The sequence below is a fragment of the Lolium rigidum genome, chromosome 3 (genome assembly GCF_022539505.1).
Source record: "Lolium rigidum isolate FL_2022 chromosome 3, APGP_CSIRO_Lrig_0.1, whole genome shotgun sequence".
NCBI lineage: Eukaryota > Viridiplantae > Streptophyta > Magnoliopsida > Poales > Poaceae > Lolium > Lolium rigidum.
This window is the reverse complement of record NC_061510.1, coordinates 274,823,042-274,850,285: the sequence shown is the minus strand read 5'-3', so window position 1 is coordinate 274,850,285 and position 27,244 is coordinate 274,823,042. Positions and strand designations below refer to the sequence as shown.

At 44.6% G+C, this 27,244-nt stretch overlaps 1 protein-coding gene across 1 annotated transcript; it reads left to right on the top strand.

Annotated features, from left to right (window-relative positions):
* Positions 1 to 1,027: 1,027 nt before the first annotated feature.
* LOC124696554 (desmethyl-deoxy-podophyllotoxin synthase-like) lies at positions 1,028 to 4,100 on the top strand. The gene is made up of 3 exons (XM_047229268.1): positions 1,028 to 1,786; positions 3,235 to 3,384; positions 3,456 to 4,100. The coding sequence occupies exons 1-3, from the start codon at positions 1,028 to 1,030 to the stop codon at positions 4,098 to 4,100; spliced, it is 1,554 nt and encodes a 517-aa protein (XP_047085224.1).
* The last annotated feature ends 23,144 nt before the right edge of the window (positions 4,101 to 27,244 follow it).

Here is a 27,244-nt window from a genome sequence, read left to right as displayed (position 1 = left end):
GAGACAAGGCTGTGCTGGGCTGCTGCGAGCTACCGGAGCTACTGCCAGAGGCCACCTTTCCATGCTCCTGTCGCCCCAATAACATGCTGCTGGTGAGCCCCTCTTCTAGATCGGGAGCTAGAAGATGGCCGTCGTCATCGTCGAGCGGGATGGTGGCATGCGGCGGCGGGATCCAGATCGGGATCCAGGAGATGGGACTTGATCGCTTTCGCTTTTCTTTTCAGGGTCCTTGATGTAAACTTGTAGTTTCTGGTTGTACTATTTTTATGTCTGGACTTTTTTGTAACTTGTACACAGCCTGGTGCTGCAGAAGTGCCGCTTGCCATGCTTTTTTTTGTTTGCAAAAACTGATAACGCCGGCGAATAGCTATGGAGTAGGGAAAACGCCGGGGTTAACTGCTAGTTACCACTGGCGAGTTCGAGAACGCCGGCGATAAGGGGTTACCACCGATGAGGAGATCGCCGGCGAGCGCGAAAATGCCGGCGGTAAGCCTTTTCAGTGTGCCGGTGGTAAGCCTTTTCCTACTAATGTCACATATATATAGGTGACACATAGCTATACCGTTAGCAGGTACATAAGACGTTCGTAACTGGTTAGCCTTTTTCCGATAGTGAAAGAAGGATACATCAGTGCCGTTTACCCGTTGATGGAGTATGTGGGATAGAGGAGATGTTCCGCCGCGTGGCCGTTACCGCGCGACTGTCATGATAATCAGTGATTAATAAAATAAATATCTAAACAAAAATTATAGCACTCGCGCGCTGACATGGCAAACCGTGGTGAGTTGGATATGTTGTATGTGAAAAGAGATAGATAGTAGGGATGGCCTATTTGGATACTAGGTTGTATGTGAAAAGAAACATACTCCGTATAGTAATTACTCCAGCCATTTATAATACTGAAAGGGTAAAAACTGAAAGAGTAGGCTGGTGAACTGGTATCATGTGCAGCCACTTGTCTACGGCTATATAATGGAACATAAGCTTGAGGCACAGGGGAGGATACAGTAGAGATCGACTCCGTGCCATGGCGCAGCAAGATGAGCATGTGATGTACTACTACATCCTCTTGGCCACAATCTTAGTAGTACCTCTCCTCCTCGTCAAGCTGATGAGGCCAGGCAAGCACAGCAAAAACCTACCACCGGGGCCATGGCAGCTGCCGGTGATCGGCAGCCTGCACCACATGGTGGGCGCCCTTCCGCACCGCGCGATGCGGGGCCTGGCCCGACGGCATGGCCCGCTCATGCTGCTCCGTCTGGGTGAGATTGACTTCGTGGTGGCCTCGTCGGCCAGCGCCGCGATGGAGGTGTTGAAAACCCATGATGCCATGTTAGCCTCGCGACCCAGGACGAGCACAACGAAGGCGATGACAAGGCATGGCCTGGGCATCGTGTTGGCGCCCAAGGGCGAGCACTGGCGGCAGGTTCGCAAGCTCTGCGTCAACGAGCTGCTTAGCGCACGGAAGGTCCAGTCTTTCCGTGGCATCCGCGAGGCAGAGGCCGGGAAGCTCGTGGCGTCCCTCGCCGTCGCGTCGGCGGCATCCCGCCACGGCCAGCCCGTGAACGTCAGCTCGCATCTCGCCACCTACGTCAGCAACGCGGTGGTCCGTGCCATGGTTGGGGACGAGATCACAGACCGGGACGCCTTCTTTGAGTGCCTCGACAAGGGCGTCACGGCGGCCGCCGGGTTCAGCCTCACGGACTTGTTTCCGTCATCACGCCTCGCGCACGCATTCTGTGGTACGACGCGACGATTGGAGGCGGCCCTCCAAGGTATGAGACATGTCATCACTAGTAGAAACAAGGGCTTTGGTTTTTTGCCCCAAAGAGCTTTTGCACCGAATTTGGCACGAACCGGTGCAAAAGGGGGTCATTAGCACCGGTTCGTGTTTCGAGGGACCTTTAGCACCGGTTCGTGTTACGAACCGGTGCAAATGAGCTATCTTTTGCACCGGTTCGTAACACGAACCGGTGCTAAAGGGTTGGCGTCGCTACTGACCCTTTTGCACCGGTTCGTGTTACGAACCGGTGCAAAAGGTCTACCCTTTAGCACCGGTTCGTAACACGAACCGGTGCAAAAGGTTTTTCTGCTCCCCACGCACCTCCACCCCCCCTGGATCGCCTTTTTTAACACCGTAAAATACAAAAGAAAATGATAGAAAATTCAAAAAATAAAATCTTTTGAGATTCCTGTATGTTACGCAACCTACTATTAGGGAAAATTAACAAATTTGAATTTCAATTTTTTTTGCAATAAAAGTTTGGAAAATGGTAAAATCGCATTAACTTTTGCATACGACGTCGAAAAAAAACGTATAATATATCAAAATCATCGTGGGAAAAAGTTACATCCGAATTCACCAGGGTTTACCCGGTTAGCCAATTTTTAGATTCTCAAAATTCCAAATGAAAATATGAAAGCAGGAAGATTTTAGTTTTTTCTAGAAATGTAGGATTTTTTTATTTTTCAAAATTAAAATTAATAATTGCATTCTGCATAAAGAATACTATTAATTTTAGCAAATTATAAGTTTTTCAAATTTTCAGGTTTTAGGTTTGGCAAAAAAAATTAAAAAATTAAAAATAATTATAAATAATACAAATTATAAAGTTAATGTTTATTTATTTATTCAAGATTATTATTATATCATTACTTTTGTTTATTAAAAGAATTATTTGAAATTTTAACAATAAATAAATATGACATCGACCGATATGTTAATAGGATTGATATGATACTATTATCACATACATGCGCGCGAAGCACTTGGATGCGGGATGGAAAAGGAACTTGGAAGTTAAGCGTGCTAGTGCTAGAGTAGTGGGAGGATGGGTGACCGAGCGGGAAGTCTAAGCATGCGTAAGTAATTGGACTAGAGATAATGCTAGTTAGAGAATAAACTTGTGAAATAACTAAAATATTAGAAATTCTGAAAATAGGAAAAAAGAGGGAGTGAAAAATAATTCGAAAAAAAATAATGGTACCGGGGTCCTACCGCGGCAGCGTTTTGGGCCGTTTTCCTGCCGCGGCAGACCCTTTAGCATACGAACCGGTGCTAAAGGTCCTCCCGCTGGGGCGCCCGGCTGCCGCCACGTGGTGCACCCTTTAGCACCGGTTCGCAACTGAACCGGTGCTAAAGGGGGGGCCTTTTGCACCGGATCCTTTGCACCGGTTGGGCATCCGGTGCATATAGCCCTTACCAACCGGTGCAAAAGGGCCATTTTCTACTAGTGCATGAACGGTGTGATCGAGGAACATCGCGCCAGGAGGTCAGTCGACGCCTGCAACGGGGATGAGAACATTCTAGACGTGCTACTGAGAATCCAGCAGACGGAACAAGGTGCACCTCTCAACATGGGAACCGTCCGCGCCATGATCACCGTGCGTAAGCCACAACTTGCTCCGACCCTGAATAATTTGGCATATTTAGGCAAAATATATACTCATTGCAGGACCTCTTCGGTGGCGGGAGCGAGACCACGGCGACGACTCTCAAATGGGCCATGGCAGAAATGATGCGGAACCCAAAGGTGTTGTGCAAAGCTCAGGCTGAGGTGCGCGCTACCCTCCTAGGGCAGAGCCGCGTCCAGGAGGACGACCTATCCAAGCTGCACTACATGCAACTGGTAATTAAGGAGACGCTACGGCTGCACGTTCCCGGGCCGCTCCTCCTCCCTCGGGAGTGCCAAGAGCCTTGCCGCCTCCTTGGCTATGACATACCCAAGGCCGCCATGGTATTGGTCAATGTGTGGGCGATCGCCCGGGACACCCAAAACTGGGGCCCCGACGCAGAGGAGTTCAGGCCCGAGAGGTTCGAGGAACCTGCTGACAGTGCTGGGGTGGGCTTTAGGGGGCAACACTTTCAGTTTTTACCCTTCGGCGCCGGCCGAAGGATCTGCCCTGGAGTGAACTTCAGCCTCGCTGTCATGGAGCTCGCGCTGGCCAACCTTCTCTTCCATTTTGACTGGGAGCTCCCCAAGGGCACCGTTCCAGATGAACTGGACATGACGGAGGCGTTTGGGATCACGGCGAGAAGGAAGAACGATTTGATGGTGCATGCCTATCTTCGTGTGCCTCTTCCAATTAATAATCTATAGGCTCGCAATCCTAGCAGACTGCTTGTATCTTACGTAATCTTGTCTCCGCGAAAACAAATAATGTACTTCATCCTTTTTTTAGTTCGCATTCTAGATTAAGTTAAAGTTGAATTTACCAAATTTTAATAACAAATATAAGAAAATATCAATCGATGCAGAGGCTGGAGCTTATGCCTCCCTTTTGAAAAACAAGAAAATATCAATATCTATAATACTACATACATATAATATGAAGTAATAGTTTATGACAATTCTAATACAATAGATTTCCTATTATTGATGTTGATGGTTTTTCGTAAATATTTAGTCAAAGTTTATAAAATTTGACTTTGATCAAACCTAGAAACGCAAAGTGATCGTGACAGAGGGAGTAAACTAGCACGGTTACATTTTGTAGTTGTGCAGATAAAATTCATTTATATTAATTGTCACAAAATAATCGAAGTTTTATCACGATGTTTCAAAAAAGCGGGCTATGAAAAATAGTGGCAGCCTTCGAAGGCAACTACATGGGAGCTATAGAGCAGACAACTCTAGAAGATTTCAATTCGCGGCATAATGCTCAAACAACTATAGCGGGCTGCTTATAACTATGGGTTATATATCGCTACATGGTCTCGTTACTTTTTTTTTTAAGAAATGCGGTAGAGGAAGCTCTTATGGAGTTTACTTTTAGAAAATAATAAGAAATCAACTTTGCGTCCCTAGAGACTTGAATTTGGGTGGCTGAGTCGTATAGACACATCTCTATAATGGATGGTCTCGTTACTTAACTGGCCCTTACGGAGTGTAAGCTCGCTTTGAAAAAAAAAAGGAAGTGTAAACAATATTATTTTTATAAAACACTTTAATGAATAAGATAAATTTTCTTACTGAACTGTGACACTGTTTAAAACATTTATATGCCTCACGCTTTAATATTTGACCTTTTTATACACATGCGTCATCGGTAACAATATATAGTTGCAATACTTGACTGGTTTTAGAACACCCTCTGAAAATAAAATGTTACTCATAAGTAGGTTTCGCATGCTAGCGAATGAAATCCAAATTCAATTTCAAACATAATGTGTATTCAACGTTTTATTTTCTAATGTTCTGATCCCACAAAAGAGTATGTGAAAATTTATCTATCAATGCTGTTTATCTGGGGTTGGCATGTATCCTATTTGTTTGTTTTCCTTTTAATTCTTATTTCATATATATGAAGTGTGCAATAATGTTTTTACATCTTTATATATTTCAGGTTTTGATATTGAATTTTTGTGAACCTATTTTATTTTCTAAAGGCAATTTATTTTGTTCTGAACTTATTATATAAAATTGAGTTATACAGAGTTACTACAACCTTTAAGCTTGTTGTTGACCCAGCCCGCTGAAGCTGCCTTTACAACCATTGGATCTCCACCTTAGGTGATCTACCATGTTCATTTCGTTTGGTCGGTGTGTTTTCTTGGCACTTTGCACTCTGTGTACTCTCTGGCTGACATTGGCTCCCACTGCCACAATTCACTGTGATAGGTACATCTTCACAGTGTAAAAAAGGAAAAAGGGACACCCCTTTTCCTTACACGTTCGAACCCCTAGACCCGACCCTGACAGAGGCAGCCTAACCATTTTCTCCTTTCTCCTCTAGGGTTCACCACCTCCATAGCTGCCGCCGCTCCCCTCACCGCCTCCACACCTGCCACGACTGCCCGCGCCCATCAAGCTTCGGCCGCCGCCCCGCTCAACCCGGCCAACAGTTCTTCCTCGTGCATACTTTCGGTCAGCCGCACGTCCTTCTCGTTGTTGCACCCGGCCTCATCTCGATGGCCACGTTGCCAGACGCAGGGTGGTGGTGGTCGGAAAACTCCACTCAAGTGGGTTTCAGGGACCATGGGGGAACAACTCAGGCGGAGGGGGCGACGGGAGTCTAGGCGCAGCACGGAAGGCGCGGGTCAGAATGGGACTTGTAGGTGCCACTCCGCGTCGATCCCGTCGATGGAGGGCCGATCGTCGCGCATCTCCGGCCGTACCTGGCACCCTTCGACGCCAGCCCTCCTCGCCCTCAAGGATGACGGTCGACGATACAGCGACCTCGTCCACCGCCGGGTAGTGGCGGCTCCCAACAATTCCGCCACGGACAAGACGTCCTGGAGCTCCCATGGCCTCGCTCGCGGACTCTTCTACCTCCCATGGTCCCGCTCATTGCATGTTCCTCCCAAGGCCGAGGTCACTGATATGCATCTCGGTGAACACGCCTGACGCCGCCAAAAAAAACCTCAACCTCTACTTTCATTCACTAGCGTTCTCGTCAGGCCGTCTGTGGGAAGAGTTGCTCCCAGACGAATAACTGATGGTGATACAAGCACCTCACTGCACCGCGCCGTGTCTCTGGGGTTATTGTTGCTGCTGGTTCAGGGTGCTGCTACCTTGGGCGCCTGGTGTTGATACCTTGATCACCTTGCATTGATACCAGCGGAGGATGGATTTTCCTAACTTAGGTGTTCGACTTTGCTACCAGTGATTATGGTAGTTGTTGCAACCTTGGGCGGTGTTGTTGCAGGTGAGGTCTTGTCTCCAACGTGGTCTCTTTTATGTGGATTTGTTACATGTGAATATTTTTTTTGCTACAGCTTTTTTGCGGTTTTACTACAATTGCGAAATATGTTTGCTACCGGAGTCTTTGGCGAGGTCTCCGGTGAGTTCTCCGGCAATTTCCCCATGGATGCCTCTGACGATAACCATTTCTGCTACAATAACACAATTGTTTTGCCACAAGTTCTCCGGCGAATCTCTGGTGGTGTGTCCAATGAGTTCAACATTTTTCTTTTATTTTGTGGATGAACCGTTTTTTGCTACACTGGAGCAAAATCAGGTTTTTTTTGCTACCCAACAGCAAAAAAGACACGTGTGTGTTGAAGTTTTTTCACAGCGAATAGAGGAACACCACACACCAAGAGAAATCCAAGTATGGTGAAGACCATAAGCTTGGGTATGCCCAAGGCATCCCATTGGACATATATTTAAAATCTCGGTTTGCACACTTCTAAAATTTGGTTTTTGAGCAACATAGAATTCTCGCTAAAACTTGGAGCGTCCTTTATTTGTTTTGTGTCTAGAATTGTTTTGAATTAAAGAAGAACATCACATTGAATACTTTTCATTTATGAAACAGCTACTGAACTATACTCTCTATTCACGAATGCCTCAATAAAAATAAGTTGCTCTCATATTATTAAAAGATGAAGAAGGATGCCAATTAAAAGCTGAAATTTATATTGTGCATGGTACTACTAGCTTCAAATGCTTTATTGAATGATGATGTGTTGTTTGCCTTATTTAGTGCTACTTCTTACTAGTATACATAGATGTTTAATATTAAGTGTCATTGTTTGATGATGAATGAATAGCACTATGGATACTGTTGCATGCTTCTAGATCTCTTGCTAGCCAAAAAAATTGAATTCTCACACAAGCATAGACTTGTTTCCAATTCAACTCAAACCCAAATGTGTACCTACATAGCAATTTCTATTCCAAGTATAATATTTGTGTCATGCCTCCAATCATTTCAAAATATTCCTTTTTGTGTAATTTAAAGCTTGTAGGAAAGTAAGGTATGGAAGGAAAACACCACTATGTATGTTATGGGTTCGATTAATTATAAGTAATGAGCTAGGTTGGAACCATCCTGATATGGGGAATGCCTTTAAACATTGCACTTACCCTTGAGTTGATCATCATTGCTTTGGATTACTGGTTAGCCATCTCGTATGAAATAAAGGGGGTTATCAAATAAAGAGTAGAGTATGCATATATGTCAGAGAAGTGCATTGGGGCACTAACCAAAGCCACGCTTAAGCATCCTCAATATGAAGAGAGAAAACAAAAAGAAAGAAAAAAAAGAGTGGAAAAAGAAAAAACAAAGATAGAGAAAAAAGTGAGAGAGATATTTTAGTGAGGATGCTCACAAGACTATTGTTCATGTTGTCCTGGTATGGATGACCTATAAAGTTGAGACTCAAAATCTCCTAAGGTACCCCCTTGTGTTTTTTTTGAGGAATTACAGCAGGAGAGGCTCCTACTGCTTTTTAATATCAAATAAAAAAAAGGATATTTACAACATTTTTACAAGTGTCATGTTTGGGCCATGACTACCTTGAAGAAATCACTCTCAAAACTTCAATGAAATGATGAACTACTACTGCATTCTCAGGCTTTACTCTCACCCTTAAAATGTCGAGATCAGCAGCCAATTTCCTCTTCCATATGTGGAGCTCGGGAGTGATATCATCAAAGTGTTTTCTGTTGCATTGTTTCCAAATATTCCAGGCCGCCAAAATTGCTATCTCCAAAAACAAGGGGCGGTTCCAGGAATTAGTAGAAGATGCTATTCTCAATCTAAGGTCAAGGCTAAGATCCCACTGAATACCGAGCACATCCCAACATCTCTGACTCAGCTGACAAGCAAAGAACAAATGATCGCTAGTCTCTCTCACTCCACGGCAAACCACACATGTATTATCAGGTATGGGACAATTCCTACGCTCAAGCATATCTCTCGTATTTAGCTTATCCATGAACATTAACCAAGCAAAGAACTTGTGTTTCATCGTGGATTTTGTCTTCCAAATCAAAGGCAAACATGGCAAAGGAGTGACACCACGGAAGAAAAACTTATAGAATTTATGAACTTTATAATCATCACTACCCCAGGCATACGACCACCTGTCCGCTGCGTGCATATCTTGTCCAGGTCTGCGAGAACATTTTGCAGGGAGTGGAGCTCCAAACCAGCCTCTATCGATAAAGGAAGACAAAGATTATTGGTCTGCCTTTCCTGAGAAATAAAATCCAACACCGAATAGTCTTCATTTTCAACAAAAGAAAAGAGGCGCGACAAAGAGTCTTGCAGCACTGTACCATCATGCCAGACATCTTTCCACAGTAGCACAGTGTCACCCATGTTTACTGGCACTCAGTGATACCTCGGTAAATATCAAATAGGCTAAAGACGTCACGCCAGCATAAAGAACCACATGGCTGCTTTGAGTGACGAACGGAGTTTTGATAATACCTCTCCCAAATAATCATAACCGAAGGAATATCCTGCTTATGAATGAACTTGTGAAGAAATTTCAAAAGTAGACCCTTGTTCTGAACTTTGAGGTCAAGGATACCCAAACCACCTTTTTTCTTCGGCTGACAAACAAGATCCCAAGCAGCCAAGGAATAAGTCTTCTCCTCTCTATCGTTGGACTTTCTCCAAAGATAGTGTCAACGTGCCCTGTCAATAAATTCTATGATTTGCAATGGAATCTTGAGAACACAAAGGGCATAGATAATGAGAGGGGATAATGCAGAGTTAACCAAAAGGCAGCACTAGTCAACCTTCTCTCTACTATGTCTGCAAGGGGCATGAGCTCAGATATAGTTGGCCTGGTAGTGCCAACAGGGTAGACCCAGATAGGTGAACGGCATGACACCAACTTGGCATCCCATGATTTGGGCGAGTTCAGTAGCTCTTTCACTTGTCAAATTGATAGGGATCAGCTGTGATTTGTGAAAGTTTATTTTCAAGCCAGTCGATTGAGCATAAGCCTCCAGAATGGAATTAAGATTTGTAAGTTGTGTGTTATCCGCCGGCAATATTAAGAGAGTGTCATCAGCGTACTGAACAACAGGAAAGTTTTCAGATGCAGGTTGCTCAATGGGCAAAGTAAGTAGGCCTTCAGCCAAAGCAGAGTTGATTATGACCTGCAATAATTCAGCTCCCGCAACAAATAGGAGAGGGTAGAGGGGGTCGCCCTGCCTAACTCCTCTTCTACATTTAAACTCAGTGCCGGGAACACCATTAACAAGGATTGAGAAAGTGCCAGATTCTAGAATTAACTTCATCATATTAATCCATTTGTCATCAAACCCCATATGGTGTAGAACTTGGAGAATGGTGGAATGCTCAATAGTATCAAATGCTTTTTCAAAATCTAGTTTCAAAACAACAATCTCTCTGCCAGAGGCCTTGCACTAATGGAAATACTTAGAAGACCATGCTAAACAATCTTGAATGTTTCTACCCTTGATGAAGCCATATTGGTTTCTATGACCAACCTTCAGTATCCATTTTTGTAGCTTCTCAGCAAGGATTTTAGTCAGCACCTTGAGCACACAATTCAACAAAGAAATGGGTCTATAATCATTTACTGTCTCGGGAGCTAGCTTTTTAGGGACCAGTGTAATTAGAGAACTATTGAGACATTGCAGGCTAATGGTGCCATCCTGATGTCTACTCACGCTTCTATTCCTGTAGACAGTGTTGGGCCTCCAAGAGCAGAGGTTTGTAGAACAGCAGCAAGTTTCCCTTAAGTGGATCACCCAAGGTTTATCGAACTCAGGGAGGTAGAGGTCAAAGATATTCCTCTCAAGCAACCCCGCAATTAAGATACAAGAAGTCTCTTGTGTCCCCAACACACCTAATACACATGTCAGATGTATAGGTGCACTAGTTCGGCGAAGAGATAGTGAAATACAAGTAATATGGATGAATATGAGTGGTAATAGCAATCTGAAATAAATATGGCAGCAAGCAAACATGTAGCAGAACTTGTTGGAAACGGTGTTTCAATGCTTAGAAACAAGGCCTAGGGATCATACTTTCACTAGTGGACACTCTCAACATTGATTACATAATAAATAAATAACTTCTCCTCACTTGTGCTACTTTCAAACACTCTCTTGTTGGATAACAAACACCATTCATTGTGTAGGGCTACAAGAGCTCCCTCAAGCCGGAGTAAACAAGCTCCACAACATCCGGAGTTCATATGTAAGTAACCTCTAGAGTGCATAATAGACCGTTGCAATTTAGACCGAGTACTAACATAGCATACACACTGTCACCAATAGCTATGAAAGGGGGAATAGATCACATCAATACTATCATAGTAATAGTTAACTTCATAATCTACAAGAGATCACAATCATAACCTACACCAAGTACTACATGATGCACACCCTATCACCTTTACATCATGGAGGAGGAATAGACTACTTCAATAACATCACTAGAGTAGCACATAGATTAATAGTGATACAAAGCTCATCATATGGATCTCAATCATGTAAGGCAGCTCATGATATCATTGTATTGAGGTACATGAGAGAGAGATTAACCACATAGCTACCGGTAGAGCCCTCAGCCTCGGGGGAGAACTACTCCCTCCTCATCATGGGAGTCAGCAGCGGCGATGAAGATGGCGGCGTGCCGGAACAGAGACTTCTGTCCCCCGAACTTGACTTCGTGATGGCGGCGGCTGCGTAACTTTTCTCGTCCGTGGCTTATTGTTTTAGGGTTTTCGCGACTGGAGGTTTATATAGGCGGAAGGGCAGCCTCGGAGGGGTCCCGAGGGTCCCACACCATAGCCCCCCCCCCTTGGCCGCGCCGCCATGTGGGGTGGGGCCCCCTGGGCTCCCCTCTGGTCCCTCTCTGGCTCTCTGGAACCTTCCGTGGAAAATAAGGCCTTGGGCTTTTGTTTCGTCCAATTCCGAGAATATTTCCTGTGTAGGATTTCTAGAACCAAAAACAGCAGAAAACAGGAACTGGCACTTCGGCATCTTGTTAATAGGCTAGTTCCGGAAAATGCATAAAAATGATATAAAGTGTGAACAAAACATGTAGGTATTGTCATAAAACTAGCATGGAACATAAGAAATTATAGATACGTTGGAGACGTATCAAGCATCCCCAAGCTTAGTTCCTACTCGCCCTCGAGTAGGTAAACGATAAAAATAATAATTTATGAAGTGACATGCTACCAACATAATCTTGAACAACATTATTGTAAAGCATATGAGATGAATGAAGTGATTCGAAGCAATATATTGCTAACAAAAGATAATGACTAAACAACTGAATCATATAGCAAAAACTTTTCATGAATAGTACTTTCAAGACAAGTATCAAAAAGACTTGCATAAGAGCTAACTCATAAAGCAATAGATTCTTAATAGAAGTTTCGAAGCAACACAAAGGATGATTAAGTTTCAGCAATTGTTTTCAACTTGTAACATGTATATCTCATGGATAATTGTCAACATAAAGTAATATAACAAGTGCAATAAGTAAACATGTAAGAATCAATGAACACAGTTGACACAAGTGTTTGCTTCTAAGATAGAAAGAAGTAGGTAAACTGACTCAACATAAAGTAAAAGAAAGGCCCTTCGCAGAGGGAACCATGGATTACTCATGTGCTAGAGCTTTTTATTTTGAAAACATGGAAACAATTTTGTCAACGGTAGTAATAATTCATATGTGTTATGCATAAAACCTCTTATAAGTTGCAAGCCTCATGCATCGAATACCAATAGTGTTCGCACCTTGTCCTAATTAGCTCGGATTTCCATGGATTATCATTGCATTACATATGTTTCAACCAAGTGTCACAAAGGGGTACCTCTATGCCGCCTGTACAAAGGTCCAAGGAGATAGATCGCATTTGATTTCTCAGTTTTGATAGATCACAACTTGAGGACATCCATATCGGGACAACATAGAAAACAGATAATGGACTCCTCTTTAATGCTCAAGCATTCAACAACAGATAATATTCTCATAAGAGATTGAGGATTAATGTCCAAACTGAAAACTTCCACCATGATACATGGCTTTGGTTGGCGGCCCAAAGTTCTTCTCTAACAATATGCATACTCAAACCATTTAATCATGATAAATCACCCTTACTTCAGACAAGACGAACATGCATAGCAACTCACATGATATTCAACAAAGGTGTAAAAAAAAGTTGATGGCGTCCCCAGAAACATGGTTACCGCTCAACAAGCAACTACATATTCATCACCACAATAGTTTTTAAGCTATTTTCCCATGAGCTATGTATTGTAAAGACAAAGGAATGAAATTTTAAAGGTAGCACTCAAGAGGGCTTACAACCGAAGAGGGCACAAACACTGATATTGAAAGGTAGTGTTCCGAAGCAAGAAGTAAATTAAGCATTTTTTCTTTCTCTGCAGAGGTACCAACCGCTTTTCGCGCGGCAAGGAGATTCTCCGACGAGAGCTCAGCAGGAGGAACCCCGCATAAGTTGACACCAATGTTCTGCAAGACAATAATCGGTGTCTGAAGCATGGTAAGATCAGGTGCAGTAGCATAGGCTTCAGTCGACACAGGAGCAGCAACTGCAGTTGACACAGGAGGAACGGAGTCCGATATAACAATGGAAGTGACCTTTCCTGGAACACGGCGAGGCTTCACACGGGATTTGCGCTTGGGTTTGTCCGAGATAGGCTGCGGTTTAAAACCCTGATAGCACTTGGAGCGTTCGCTGCGACGAAGAGGAGCCACAGTAACAGGGGTTGGATCAGGAGATGGAGCGGGGACATCCCCATTATGGCGACGTTTACGAGACACCACAACATCATCTGGTACATGAAAATCATCAGAAGTATCAACGTGCATCATCGTCCCATTGAGAATGGCTGACCAACTAATAGGCTCTGGCTGAACCACCTGAACATCTTGTGGGAGCATATCGGTGAAAGAGGTGCTTGGCTAAAACAATATGTGAAAGGCCTGCGATAATCTAAAGTTGAGTAATACGAGGTGTGGTTATCTAAGTGCTAGGGCGTAAGGCAATGCTTACTTATAAGAAGTCAAACTCATGAATCATAGGTATCTCTATAACTAGGAGATACATGGAACCCCATCTTTATAAGTATTATTGACATGGATTGTATATCTCAAAATCTTGTTTTATGCTCTCTTTACCTTTTATTTTGTTGGAGGACTAGAACATATATTCCCTACTTACTTTCTTGTGTTCAAGAGTCAAGATAATCAAAAGAATCAAAAGAGAGGACAATGAGTCTTCCAAACAATTTCTATAGAATTATCCAAGCATGCTTTATGATTCATAATACTTATCCTTCATTTTCTTACAATGCTATATACTATTATGCATGCTTTGTAGAATGTAAGAGTTATCTCTCCATGAGTTCATATTGCTTATTTTCATTCTTTATTGACTGGACCTTGTAAGACTTTGCATGATCACATAGAGTCAATATAATAAACACCAAAGTTCATGTTAGTTTTATCACCTTTATGCTCGAGAACGAGCATATGTTAAGCTTGGGGATGTTGGTGCATCTAAAATGCATACATGAAATTTGTACTTTATTAACACATATTCCCACATATTTGCAACATATAGGATGTTATTACGATATTTTATGTTGATTTATGGGTATTTATCAATGATCCCCTTAATTTGGGTTATAACTATACGGAACAGGAAACCCATGTTTTATGTATTTTCCACATTCAGGGACTTATACAGAGTCAAATTGAGTTAAGATTTCGTAGACGTCAATAGTTCACCACGAGAAGGATCTGGAGCGCTTGGACCTCACGAGGGAGGGCCTGAGGCCCAAAAGAGCATAGGTGGTGCGCCTAGTAAAGGTGGGCGCTCCACCTTGTCTTTTTTCGCCGTCAATCATCTGTTTCGCTTGATTATTTTGCGGACCGACTTCTTTTGACCTAATAACCCCTATATATATGACCTTCGAGGGATCTTTGGAGGAGAGAGCCGCAAAAACACAGAAACAAGAAAACGGAGGCTGCAGCAGCGATGACTGGAGGAGGAAACTTCGCCGGAGCCGCCGACGAAGGGATCTCCACGTTCTCCAACGTATTACTCATTAACACCATGATCAAGAGGGGTAGTCCACCTGTGGACTACGGGTTTGTGGGAGTAGCTTGATCTATTTCTCTCATGTTCTTCATAGATCTTAGTATCATATGAGCTTCCCAACATAAATATGGTCATATAATGTAATTCATATGTGGTGGATATTTATTCTATGATATTGTGATATGAGATTTGAGTCTACCTTGGCTAAGATGTATTGATAGATGCATATTATGTACGTCGTTCTTAAGTATTGGTTTTGATCCAACTTGTATGCAAGAACATGTGTGGGAAAATGTGTGTGTTAGATGGAGTAGCATGGTTTTAGTGATTGAATATGATAACAAATTCATTATCTATTATGGCTTTGCCTTTTATTTTCTTACCTCACTAGGGATAAAGTGAATGCATGTGCTATGTTCGTCACATGACAAAAGTAATGATCTTCTTTGGTCAAGGTAGCATATTTGATATTCAAACTTCATGTCAAAGCACTTATGGCTATGCTCTGTTAATTCTTAATACAAATTGTATAGAGGTTTCCCTTTCTTGTGGGGTAGAAGAGAGATGTGTTGCATCATCCCCATGTTAGGACGTGATGCCCATATGAATGTGTATCTTACACATATTAAAGTTGTATTCTTATTATCTCATTGATCGATGAATTGCTATTATCCACTACAACTTTGAAGAGAGAGTAGACAAGTGAACCCATGAACCCTAGTCCAATTTAAATCATAAGAAACACCTTTCCATAGCATTTATCTTACTTTCTATTTGCAGCACTATTTTAATCCGAAAATACAAAAATATTTTGTTCTCCTATTCATACACAAAACCTAAAAACATCTATCTTTTTACAGTTTTTATTTAGTTTACTTTACTTTCCTAGTTTAGTTTACTTGTGTTATTACCTTTATTTACTATTACTAATACAAAACCTTGTGCTTGACAACCACATGGTGGAGTTGGGGACATAAGGCTTTATTTTATTTCACAGGATTGCTAGAAGAAGAGGACGGGAGGTAACTGTTTACTCAATTCCTCGAGAGTTCGATATAACCCTCGAGTTACCCTTGTGGGGAAAATACTCTGCTGACACAACACTCTGCACTTGGAGTCCAACGTCATCAATATAATAAATCAATATAGGTTCAGTACTGAAATCATGTCACTCGGGCCCTAGTAACAAGCATTAAACATAGAAAAGGTGTACCAACTGACATGGGCATCCCCAATGGGCCTGCCGAAGATGGTACCCGGGGTTTGTTGAAGGCCCACAAGTCGAAGAATATGAAGTTCGGAAGCCCAGTTAATGTTAAGGAAAGTTAAAAGTTGTAATAGGAAATATAGAGACTTGTAATTTTACGGGACGGGTTGGAAACCCTCCCGGACTCTGTAATCTGTGTATTATGAATCCCTCGGCTTTGCCTCCTATATAAGGGGGAGTCGAGGGACAAAGAGAGGATCGAATCCATTGTCAACATAACCCTAGTTTCATAATCGTCGAGTACTTTTCGGCTGAAACCTTCGAGATCTACTTGCCCTCTACATCCAACTAAACCCTAGTCTACAATACGTAGGCATTGATAAGTTAATACCTTGTCAATTGGCGCCGACTGTGGGGATCTAGAGGCGACAAGGAGCTGATCTCGATGGCACGTTCAAGATCGTCGACTTCGTCGGTAGCAAGCAACGCGATGGATCGAGGTAAACATGTCGAAACTCATACATGAATATCCTCAAGACAAACACCTCAAATCTCAATACATATGGATGATTACATGATATATCTCCTCCAAACGCCATCCACCTCTTGGTCCTATAGAGAATTACTCACTCATGGAGATGGAGAGTGAGCCCATAGTTGTTGAGCCCTCGAAATCACCCTCTCCGGCATGGAGAGCAGGATCAATCTGACCCCCGAAACGAAGATCGTGGACTCGAAATGGTTCCTCCCCCTGACAAGCTAGGTTTTTGAGGTATATATGGCATCACGCGAAGGGGGAGGCGAGACGACGAAAGAGGGCCAAAAGGGCCTAGGTGGTGCACCCAGGGCAAGGGCGCGCCACATGTGCTCTTTTGGGCCTTGTGGCCCCTCTCATCTGGTCCAAAGCTCCTTGTCCCTTCTTTTGGTGAAAAACTGATGTGGTATTTTTCCCTGATTTAATGTCCTGCGAAAACAGACAAAAACAAGCGTCTGATTCAACAGTTTTACACAAGTATGGAAAGATTGGGAGCAAAGCCTTTAGCAAAGTGCTTGAAAAAGTAGATACATTTGAGATGTATCAACATGTTTCGATATTTCTTTTCTAAATGCATAGCTTTTTACCATGCTTTCTTTGACTTTTATTTTTCCTTTGTAATAAAGATAAACTCTCATAGCGCAACACGTTATAAGAACAAAATTTTCTAGGGATTTCTATTTTCGTGCCCTCGGGTCCTTAGTTGTACTCAGTTTTCCCCAGCTCCTTGGTTTTTCCTCAGTTTTCCCCAAGCCCTTGTTTGAAACCCGCAGAAGCAGCTCAGATGGCAGGATTCCCATTTAGTTGACCATTCTGTCACGTGTGGGTCCGCGTCGTGTGGGGCCGCGTCGCGTGGTGCTGGTAGAAAGGGGCCGCGTGGGACATGACGAGAAGCGTTTGGTTGCACGTGAGCAGGAGCTGGGTTCTGTCTCTCTCGTCCCCAAATTGGCATTATTAAGAGCACCTTTTTCCCCTCTTTCTCTCTATCCTTTTCACCAAATTAGTATCAAATCTAGAGAAGCTTGCATTTCTTTCTTTCTTCAATTATTTGTGCCTTTTGGCCCTTGTTGTTTGCCCAATATGGCAGCAAATCTAGTACTCCCTCTGGTCCGTATGTATGTAGTTAAATCTAGAAGCAAATCTCCAGGCGGGTAATGTACGATAAATTCACAGTCATAGTAAATCGAGAAAACTAAGTACGGCCAACAAAATATAGTAGAATAGGGATAGATAATATGGATAGATAATAGGGATCCCTCCCTAGATAATAAGCCGCATACACAAGCAACCAACATAGTAACAGAGTTCTTCACAGAGCACCATCATACTAACATAACAACAAGGGATCCCTAGCTAACAACAAAATAGGAGGCAGCAACAGCACACGTCCAGGACTCCGCCTACCCCATCTGGCTCTGCCTCCACTTGTTGCTCCTGCTCCCCTTGGGAGCCTTGGGCTTGAGCGGAGGCATGCGCCCTGCGGAGATCTCCACCCGCTGCAAGCTACGGAGGTGCATGCCGAGCGCCCTGTGCTTGGCGCGGAAGGAGTGGACGTTCACCGTCGTGCCGACCTTGGGGAAGGTGTTGTCGATGTTCTCGGCATGCGTGACGAGGCAGTTGAAGTCCGTGCCGCCGAGTCTCCTAGTGCAGAAGGGGCACCTGTAGACATCCTTGGCGAAGTAGGAGATGTACTGGCCGACATGCAGCCTCCCCAGCACCTGGCGAGTCTTGACGTCCTCCTCCTCTTCGTCGCTGCCGACGTCGCTGCCAGACAGCTGATCCATATCAAATGGAAACTATGAGTGAATGAGTTGCAACGATGACTAACGTGCATGATAACAAATTTAGGAAAAACAGAGTCAGCCTCAGTTAGAGTGGGCATGATTATATATCTACAGAGAAGGTGTTAGCAAACCAAAGCTCATGCACAACAGATTTGTACACAGCAATGGTTCGCTGAACCCTCCCTGTAAAAATTTGTGCCCAACGATTCATCATAGGCAAAGATGTGAACTTGAACACATTCCAGATCTGAACATGAACACATTCCAGGTTATTTGCAAAATTAAACGGTTGATATCTTTTGATTAGTGCATAAAATAACTGATTGAGATCTCATGATTACTTGCATAAATTAACTGATTGAGATCCAATTATTACTTGCATAAATTAACCGAACGGCCGAACCCCAAATCTTAAACGAAATCAAGAAGTGATCAAAACAAAATGGAATAAAATCGGCGCAAATATTAGCCCAATACTCATCCATCTACAGATCCATCTACACCAGCAGAAATAGGGTTCAAAAAGTAATGGGGAACAAAAAAGGAAGCAAACCGTAGTTACCTCGTTCCATGGGTCCTCCAGGGAGGTGTCGTAGGGGTTCAGGGGCGGGACGTACGGCACCGGCTCATAGGGGTCAAATCCCGGCGGGATCTGACCGCCACCGGCGGCAGCAGCCTCCGATGCACCGGCGGCAGCGGCGGCGACGGCCGTTGAGGGGACGGCGTCGAAGAGGGAGGCGTCGCGCTTGGAGCCTACGTCGACGATTGGATTGGCATTCTCCTTGTCCATCTCGCCGGAAGAGGAAGAGGGAGAGGGTTTTTTTGCTTTGGAGAAGATGATGGGACGTGAGAGAGTTGGCGTTGCGTGAGCGAGTGAGAGTGACAGAGATAGTGCGAGGAGGCGTCTATAAAGGCGAGGGGTGGTTAATGTGACCCGCGTCCTACGCGTCCACAGTTGCACGTCTGCAAGTCTTGGACTTCTGCAACGCGACACGCGTCCACGATTGCACGTCTCGACTTCTCCACCGCGACCCGCGTCTACGCGTCAACAATTGCACGTGTCCTCGAGTCTAACCCTGAAAATTTATATATACTCAGGTATACCCTCGAGTCTTATACTAGCATATTTTGTGTGCTCAGTTTTTCGCTTGAGTGCTAATGCTGGCTAGTGCAATATACTCAGTTTTACCCTCAAGTGGCTGGTCAACAGAGAGTCAACAAATGGGATGAACTAGTTAAATGAGTCATTTAATGTGCAAAAAAATCCAAAAAAGAGTGGCACTTACTCATGGAGTCTTTACCACAAATTGCCACTTCTCAAATCATAGATAAATCAAGTTTTACCACAAATTGCCACTTCTCAAATCACCTAGTAGCTATGAAGGTGCATGGTTTTCCACAATAAGCCCTTCCCAAAACAGCTTCCCCCAAAACATACTTTGTCTAAATGAGGCCACAATTCTCACACTGATGTATATTTGTATTGCAAATAGTTTGAGATAGGCCAAGATGGGTTTCATTGTACAAAACACGCATTTTCCATTTTTTAAATCTCAAATTTGAATCCCTTAGTCTGTTTACTACTCAGGTTCCCTTGGTTTCTTGATACTACTCAGTTTTGCCCTCTCCCTTCACAAATTCTCGCAGACGTGCAACATTGCCCTGATTGGTCTAGCCCATGTCACGCAGATCGTGCCTGCCGACCGTTGATCGTATGATCTAGGGAACGGGCAGGATAACCCCTCTCTCTCTCTCTCTGTCGGCGGTTAGCTTCCACCCTCTAAGTATGCTAAAAGGCAGTTTTCTGTATTATTTTTCACGCGCTAAAAATTATAAACTCTTTTAGGCATTACTTTTCACGCAAAAAATGATAAACCATCACCGATTTGTTGTAGCCATTACTTTTCATGCAAAAAAAATGATAAACCATCACCGATTTGTTATAGCCATTACTTTTCGCGCAAAAAAAAATGATAAAGCATCACTGATTTGTTGTAGCCATTACTTTTCACGCAAAAAAATGATAAACCATCACCGATTCCCTTTGTTGTAGCCATTACTTTTCACGCAAAAAATGATAAACCATCAACGATTTGTTGTAGCCATTAATTTTCACGCAAAAAATGATAAACCATCACCGAGTTGTTGTAGCCATTACTTTTCACGCAAAAAATGATAAACCATCACCGATTTGTTGTAACCATTAATTTTCATGCAAAAAATGATAGACCATCACCGATTTCTTGTAGCCATTACTTTTCACGCAAAAAGTGATAAACAATCACCGATTTCTTGTAGCCATTACCTATCTTTGTATAGAATGATAAACCTATCACGTATGATTATTGAGGTCATTTAGAGAAGGTGTAAAAAACCTAATTTGTTACAAAATCTGGTTTCAGTGAGACCTAACCAAGTTTGGCATACATGATGCCATACCTAATAACAACAAGGAATATCTAAAAGGGAAAGTTTCACAAAATTTGAAATTTAGGGTGAAAATGATGCCATACATGATGCTGTTTTTCGAGGTTTTGACCTAAAAATCAATTGGGTATTATAAAGGGAAATAAAAAGTTCGAAAAATGTAAAAAACGAAACAATCTATCTATCTATGTATAGAAGATCAGCTGTATGAAATTTGAGGTTATTTAGAGAAGGTAGAAAAAATCACCTTATTAGAAAAGCTGGTTTCAGCGAGACGAAACGGCATGCGCTTAAGCAAAGTGATTTTTTCGAACATCTCCAAATGACCCCAAATTTTCCATACATGATGCCATACGTGTAACAACAAGGAACCCTATCTAAAAAGTGTCAAAAAAAGTTTGCCCAAGCGTATAGCTCTATCAAAAAGAACCTCACCATGGCGCTAGTATAATTTTGGGATAGTTACAAACTTTCGTTACCTAACCATCAACATGAAACTTGTTTCAAATTCACTTTGGCCTACAAGAAACAAATCCCACCTTGATTCGAGCACCACAGCCTCCAAACGATGCGGATGCCGATATCGGCATGGTCAGAACGGCTATGCTCGCCGCCACTGCTAGGTCAACGTCGGGATGCACCCTCAATCCCGTCCCCTCATTCGATCACTGACACACCAGAGATACCGCCGAGCCCAATGCCGAACGTACATGCTGATGCCAATGCCGGACATGCATGCACGCCGCTGTGGGCACGGCCACGCCGCCCCGCTATGCTGGACGCCATAGACCACCGCGAGGTCTTTCCCTTCGCCACCACACTCTCCTAGCACCCACCTATACACGCCAGAAAGGAGAGACACTAGTTTTCTCTATATTGCTCGCGTTCGTGTCCGACACGGTCAGTCAAAGTTTTGAGGTAGTCGTCGATGTTGTCGAGCATTTCTTCTCTTCTTTGCATGGTTAAACGCGTCTAGTTCATATCTATCTAATGCGTCTGTCTCGCCTCATGCAGTTCTTTGTGGACGTCGATCTCATCTCGGCACCCCGCAGGCCACCTCCTCCGTGCCATCGCTGTAGAGCTCCATTTAAAAATCTAATCCTACCCGTGTATTGCCCCTTGTATCAGCGTCATGGCCCCACTTGTCATTCGATATACCGAAGCCCCACTTGTTCGCGTTTTGGTCAGGGACACAACGATGCTTTCCCAACAAAGATGGATGGTCTGACGTGTCTTTGCGGGCTCTACGTGGCCCCACTAGTCAGAAGATAACGGTCAACCGTCGGGCAACCGGCCGTTACATCACGTGTGATGGTTTTCAGACAAAATCTTGGGTAAAACTGAGGAAAAACTAAGGAGCTGGGGAAAACTGAGCACAACTAAGGACCCGAGGGCACGAAAATAGAAAACCCAATTTTCTAAACCAAAAGGTAAACATGAAAATCGGCTTCATCAAACACTTTGCCATATTTTGAATGGTATCAGTGAATAGTCTTGCCTCCTAGTAACAAGTATAAACCTTATTCATGGATATTTTAATCAAGGCATATGCTCTACATCCACATTTGCCTTTCTCTTTCCATGGCTAACTGAATCCTTGGGTTCCTACCTTTTCTTTCACATTCTTGTTTTGAGGATATGTATTGAAATACACATGACCATCAGTTTACCAGTTGATTACTGTTGTGGGTATACGTCATAGGTGTACCATCGATAGTGATTGGATCCGACAACCCCGGATGGCCCACAGATGGTGGTGGTGGCATAAGGCCCACCGGACGGCTCAATTGCTGTTGATCAAGATAGAAGAAGTCCAGCCCATGAACAAGGAACCAGATCTAGCCCGACTTGCGCCAGGGGTCGGATCCGGCAAAGTCCATGAAGGTAGCCGGATCTAGTACGATGTTTTAGGTATAGGCGGATCATTGGCATGCACGGCAATGTAATATTCCGTAGTTAGGTAAGATTGTATTCCGGCTAGACTCTCCGTAGAAACACTAGTTCATGGCGCCTTTATAATCCGGATCCCGGGAGCCCTAGAGGCACAACCACAACTCATTGTAACAACGCGCAAGCGCCCAGATAATTCTAGACAAGTAGCAGTAGGCCCTACCTCCGAGCAGCATGTTCCGAAGCTGGGTAACCCGCGTACCACCGTCCCAATGACTCTCTGCCCTATGGCCCCCACTTCTCCCCCCTCCGTGAGAATCCCTCTCCGGGGTACCATCGAATAGGCAATAACAGTTGGCACCCACCGTGGTGATAGCGGCGTCTGGAGGCCGGAACCGGGAAGCATCGGCGACACAATCGTTGTGGAGTGCGTCTTGTACACCAGCAACTTTCCGATCGTCCCTCGAGACGAGTGATGGATTCCAGCTAGGACAGACCCCGCCAAGCTCTCCATCATCCCGACCGACGGGATACACATCTTCATCGGCAAGATTGTCGATTCTGACGGAAACACACTGGTAAGTACTGCAGCTACTTCCGCCGCTGAGAAGGACGAGCCGCAAAGATCCGATCTGGGACGTTGGAACTTTCTTTAGAAAATTCTGCCTTAGATCTGGAATTTTCAACTCTCACCCAATCCACCGATGAGCAGGAGTTAGAGGTGGAAGACCAACGCAGATCCTCCTGGTTTTCCCAAGTGTTAGAGAAGCAGAGGTGTCACTTCGTGCACTTCCTCACGCACACATCTGGATATGCCCCTCCTCGGGAAGGTGCTGGACCAACGCAGCTAGAGGGCACCAGAGAGAATATTGGATCTGAGCACCCTGAAGGTGTCGGAAACAATGTTGACTCAATACTCGATAGCCTCAGCCCGCTCTCAGAAGACGTTTCGCCCATTGCTTCGAAAGAGTAAGAGAGGTACTGCAAGGAGCTGGAGGACGCAGAGAAAGCTGATGGTGAATCAACTACGCCAAAGCAGGTCTTCGTGACTTTAGCTGGCCTAGATGAGGACGAGGATGACAACTCAGAGAAGACTCTGCCTGAAGCAACAATTCCAGATCCAGCGCAGCCGGAGACCCTGTCGTGGGTTCGTGCCCATCGGACGGCGGAACCACAGCAGGGCCGGAGCCTGAAGTTTTACGAAGGGATGGCAGCCAAGACGCTCGTGGACATAGCAGGCCAACACGAAGAACACGTCCAGCAGAAAGAGATCCTGACCACTCCAATCACCCCAGAGGTGGCTGCAGATCAAAAAGCTTTCGAAGTTCGATGTAAATAACTCCTGGAGGAAGCTCAGAACTTGGTCAAGGTCACAACAGCAATCCTACATGACAAGATGGAAACCAACAAGTTGTACGAATAAGCCGTAGAGGATGGGCGATTGGCGGAGGAGCAATACGAGAAAGCCAGAGAGCTTGCGGAGGAGTAGAAAACCATAGTTAAAGAAACCCATGAGAAAGCGATGCAGATGAGGCGGAGAGATACTATCCCCCATCGCACATCAACTTCGACAGTGCATCTCACCACAAGCCTCTGGCAACTCCAAAGGAGAACATGAAAAAAACGGCAGATCACCTGGCTAAGGACAATGACCATATCAATATTGAGTATCTGAGAACAATCATTGGAACAACCATGAAGCAACAGAGTAATGCGGATACTTCGCGCAGGTTGGAATCCAACCCGGATGCATGTGTGCCCACAACGCAGAACCGGCCTGCCGGAAAGCCAAGGGAGCACCGCGATGATCAATCGCGCACCGAATCAACGGAGCACCAGAGAAAGAGCAAAGAGCATCCAAATCCGATCCCCATACGAGGACTTTCTACCGATATGGCCGCGGCAGATCTAGGGACAACCGACGAGATATCCCCCAGCCTAAGAAGGGACTATGTCACCGATATGGCCGCGGCAGATCTAGGGCTGACCGAGGAGATCTCCCGCAGCCTAAGGAGGGATGATGTCAATAATTCAGTATTGCCTCTAGATGTTGTTATTTTCATATTAGCTATCGGCTTGCTCATAATTTTCGGTGTTTATTGTAGTTGAGTACGCACACCTCAAATCTTACAGAGAAGAATTTCCCATTGAATCAGCACCTGCTGGAGGATAAGGTAACCGATCTTCTCGGCGAACGCGAGAAGCTTCGGCGGGAAATCGCCCAGTGGCACGATCTCCAGGAGGAGACTGTTGCGAAGATGAATCGGCACAATAGTCGCCTCTAGGAGGAGATGTCTAAGAATACAGAGCTACGGCTTGAGCGCCAGCGCCTCCTTGAAGAGAACATGTTTATAGAGCAGAAACGTGTTGAGGCTGTGCAACAAAGATTGTTGGCAAGCAGTGAGGTCAAGGACCATGATTTGGCGCGCTATGCAATGTGCAAGCCGCTGTCGGAGATTCAAAAGAACTTAGAATGCTCCATATACTATTACAACGATCTGAATGAGGTTTACAACGATCTGCGCTGATACGGGCATGGAGGCCTATGTGGAGCCCAGATTCAGGACTCCACCAGCTTAATTATCTTAGTTTAGGTAATGGTCATATGTGGGCCAATTAGGGTTTTTAATAAATTGAGTCAGTTTGGTTTGGGCCTGTCCAAACCAAGGTAGAGAGGCCCACTAGGGGCTGGCCGGCCACTCCATCCCTCATATAAGGTGGAGGCACGGTTAGGGTTTAGATAGACAAGTTTAGACCGAAGTTTAGGGTTTTCCCCATTGCGTGTGTTCACGTGTATCATCCCTCCGGGGGTACGGCGCTGCCGTTTATCTATATTATTATCCGCCGCGAAGGTTCTTGTGTTCATCAAGGATTATCTAGCTCTTGGTTTGAGGCGTATCGTTCATCGATCCGTTGCTTGCTTGGATTCGTTCCCTCTTCTCCGGAGCTGCGTTCATCGCGTTGTTGGGAGGATTCTCTACCCCAGGTTCTCGCTGTGAAAGATCGGGCATCAACGTAGGTGGATCGGCTTGGATCCACCGTATCATGTGGTATCAGCTTTCTGGGTTCCTCACGGCGAGGTTTTGTTGATCGATCTCTTTGATCGGTTTGCTGCGGAGAAGATTGGTTCTAAGATCGGAGGAGTTTGGTTCTTGGTCGAAGGAGGTTGGTTGGAGGAAGTTTGGAGTTGTTTGGGGCAGTTTGGAGGTCATCCATGGCTGTTTCGGAGGTCAAAATCGCAAAAAATGCGACCAGCATCGGGAAGAAGACGAAATTTCGCGACCAGGAAAAATCCGGTCAGAAATCCGGTCAACCGGGCCACAGACCGGGCAGCCCGGCGTAGAACCCGGTCAACCAGGCGGCAGACCGGGAAGTTCGCAAAATTTCGTCCGGTTTGGTTCCGGTACGATGCATCCGCTTGGCGGCCGGTCAACCGGGCCACAGACCGGACAGGCCGATCCAACCGGGCTCTGGGCCAGGCAGCCTGCTGCGATGTCTGTTTCTTCGGCGACGAAAACCAGTGTTGCTGCGGTATTTTCTCTGACGTTTTCGGCTATTGATGCTGTTGATGTTGGTGAGTTTCCGAGCGATGTTCTGGGCATAAGGTGTACTCATCCGACGAAATCCAGTAAGGTTTTCAATGACTATTTGGATTGCTTGAAGGGAGAGCAGCGTCCACCGTCCAGTCTTCGTTGGTATCTACACCGTCTTGCGACAGTTCAGGAGTATGAAGATTGGGAAAGGAACATGGAATTGGGTTTTGCTCGATGTCGCACATACAAGAGGAAGTTCAACAGTTCTTATGCATATTACCTTGCTATACGGCGTGTGGACGAGGCATTAGAACGTTGTTGGTACGATGCGGTGGACAGAGGTGAATTTGCTGAAAATTGGGAAGATTACAAAACTTTTCTTCATAGTGGTTTCGTGGTACCATATATGGAGAAACGTAAGCAGTCATCCAGAGTTGGGCATGCATTGAAGGAGGTACACAAGTGCCTAGAGGAGGTACAACAGGCAGTGGACAAGTGCATAGTTACTAGTCAGAAGATTGTTCCACTACCAACAGTCACTAAGGTCGAGGTGAAATCTTCAGAGGAGAGGAAACCTGGCTCTGATACCAAGAGCACTACTATGACAGTTGAGGAGGATGTACCATTGAGCGGGCTGAATATGCAACTCAAGAAGGTACAAGGTGATGCTTGCAAGACAATTGACAAGGTTCAGCGATGGAGTTTGTTTCAGACTCAGTGCTTTATCAAGGGCAAGGCTTGCAAGTTGATGATTGATGGTGGTAGTTGTACTAATGGCATTAGCAAGGCGATGGTGGCAGCATTGGGGTTGTCTACATGGCGTCTTCCTGAACCTAAACGTCTTGAGTGGTTGAATAGCTGTGGTATGCTGAAGATTACTCACAAAGTGCGTGTGCCATTTACAGTTGATGATTATGTTGATGAGATCGAGTGCGATGTGTTGCCATTGGAGGTGTGTGGATTGCTACTTGGGCGTCCTTGGCAGTATGATCGCAATGTGACACATGCTGGGCGAGCAAATACATATTCTTTTCTGCATGGTGGCAAACAGCGGACTTTGAAGCCTATGGG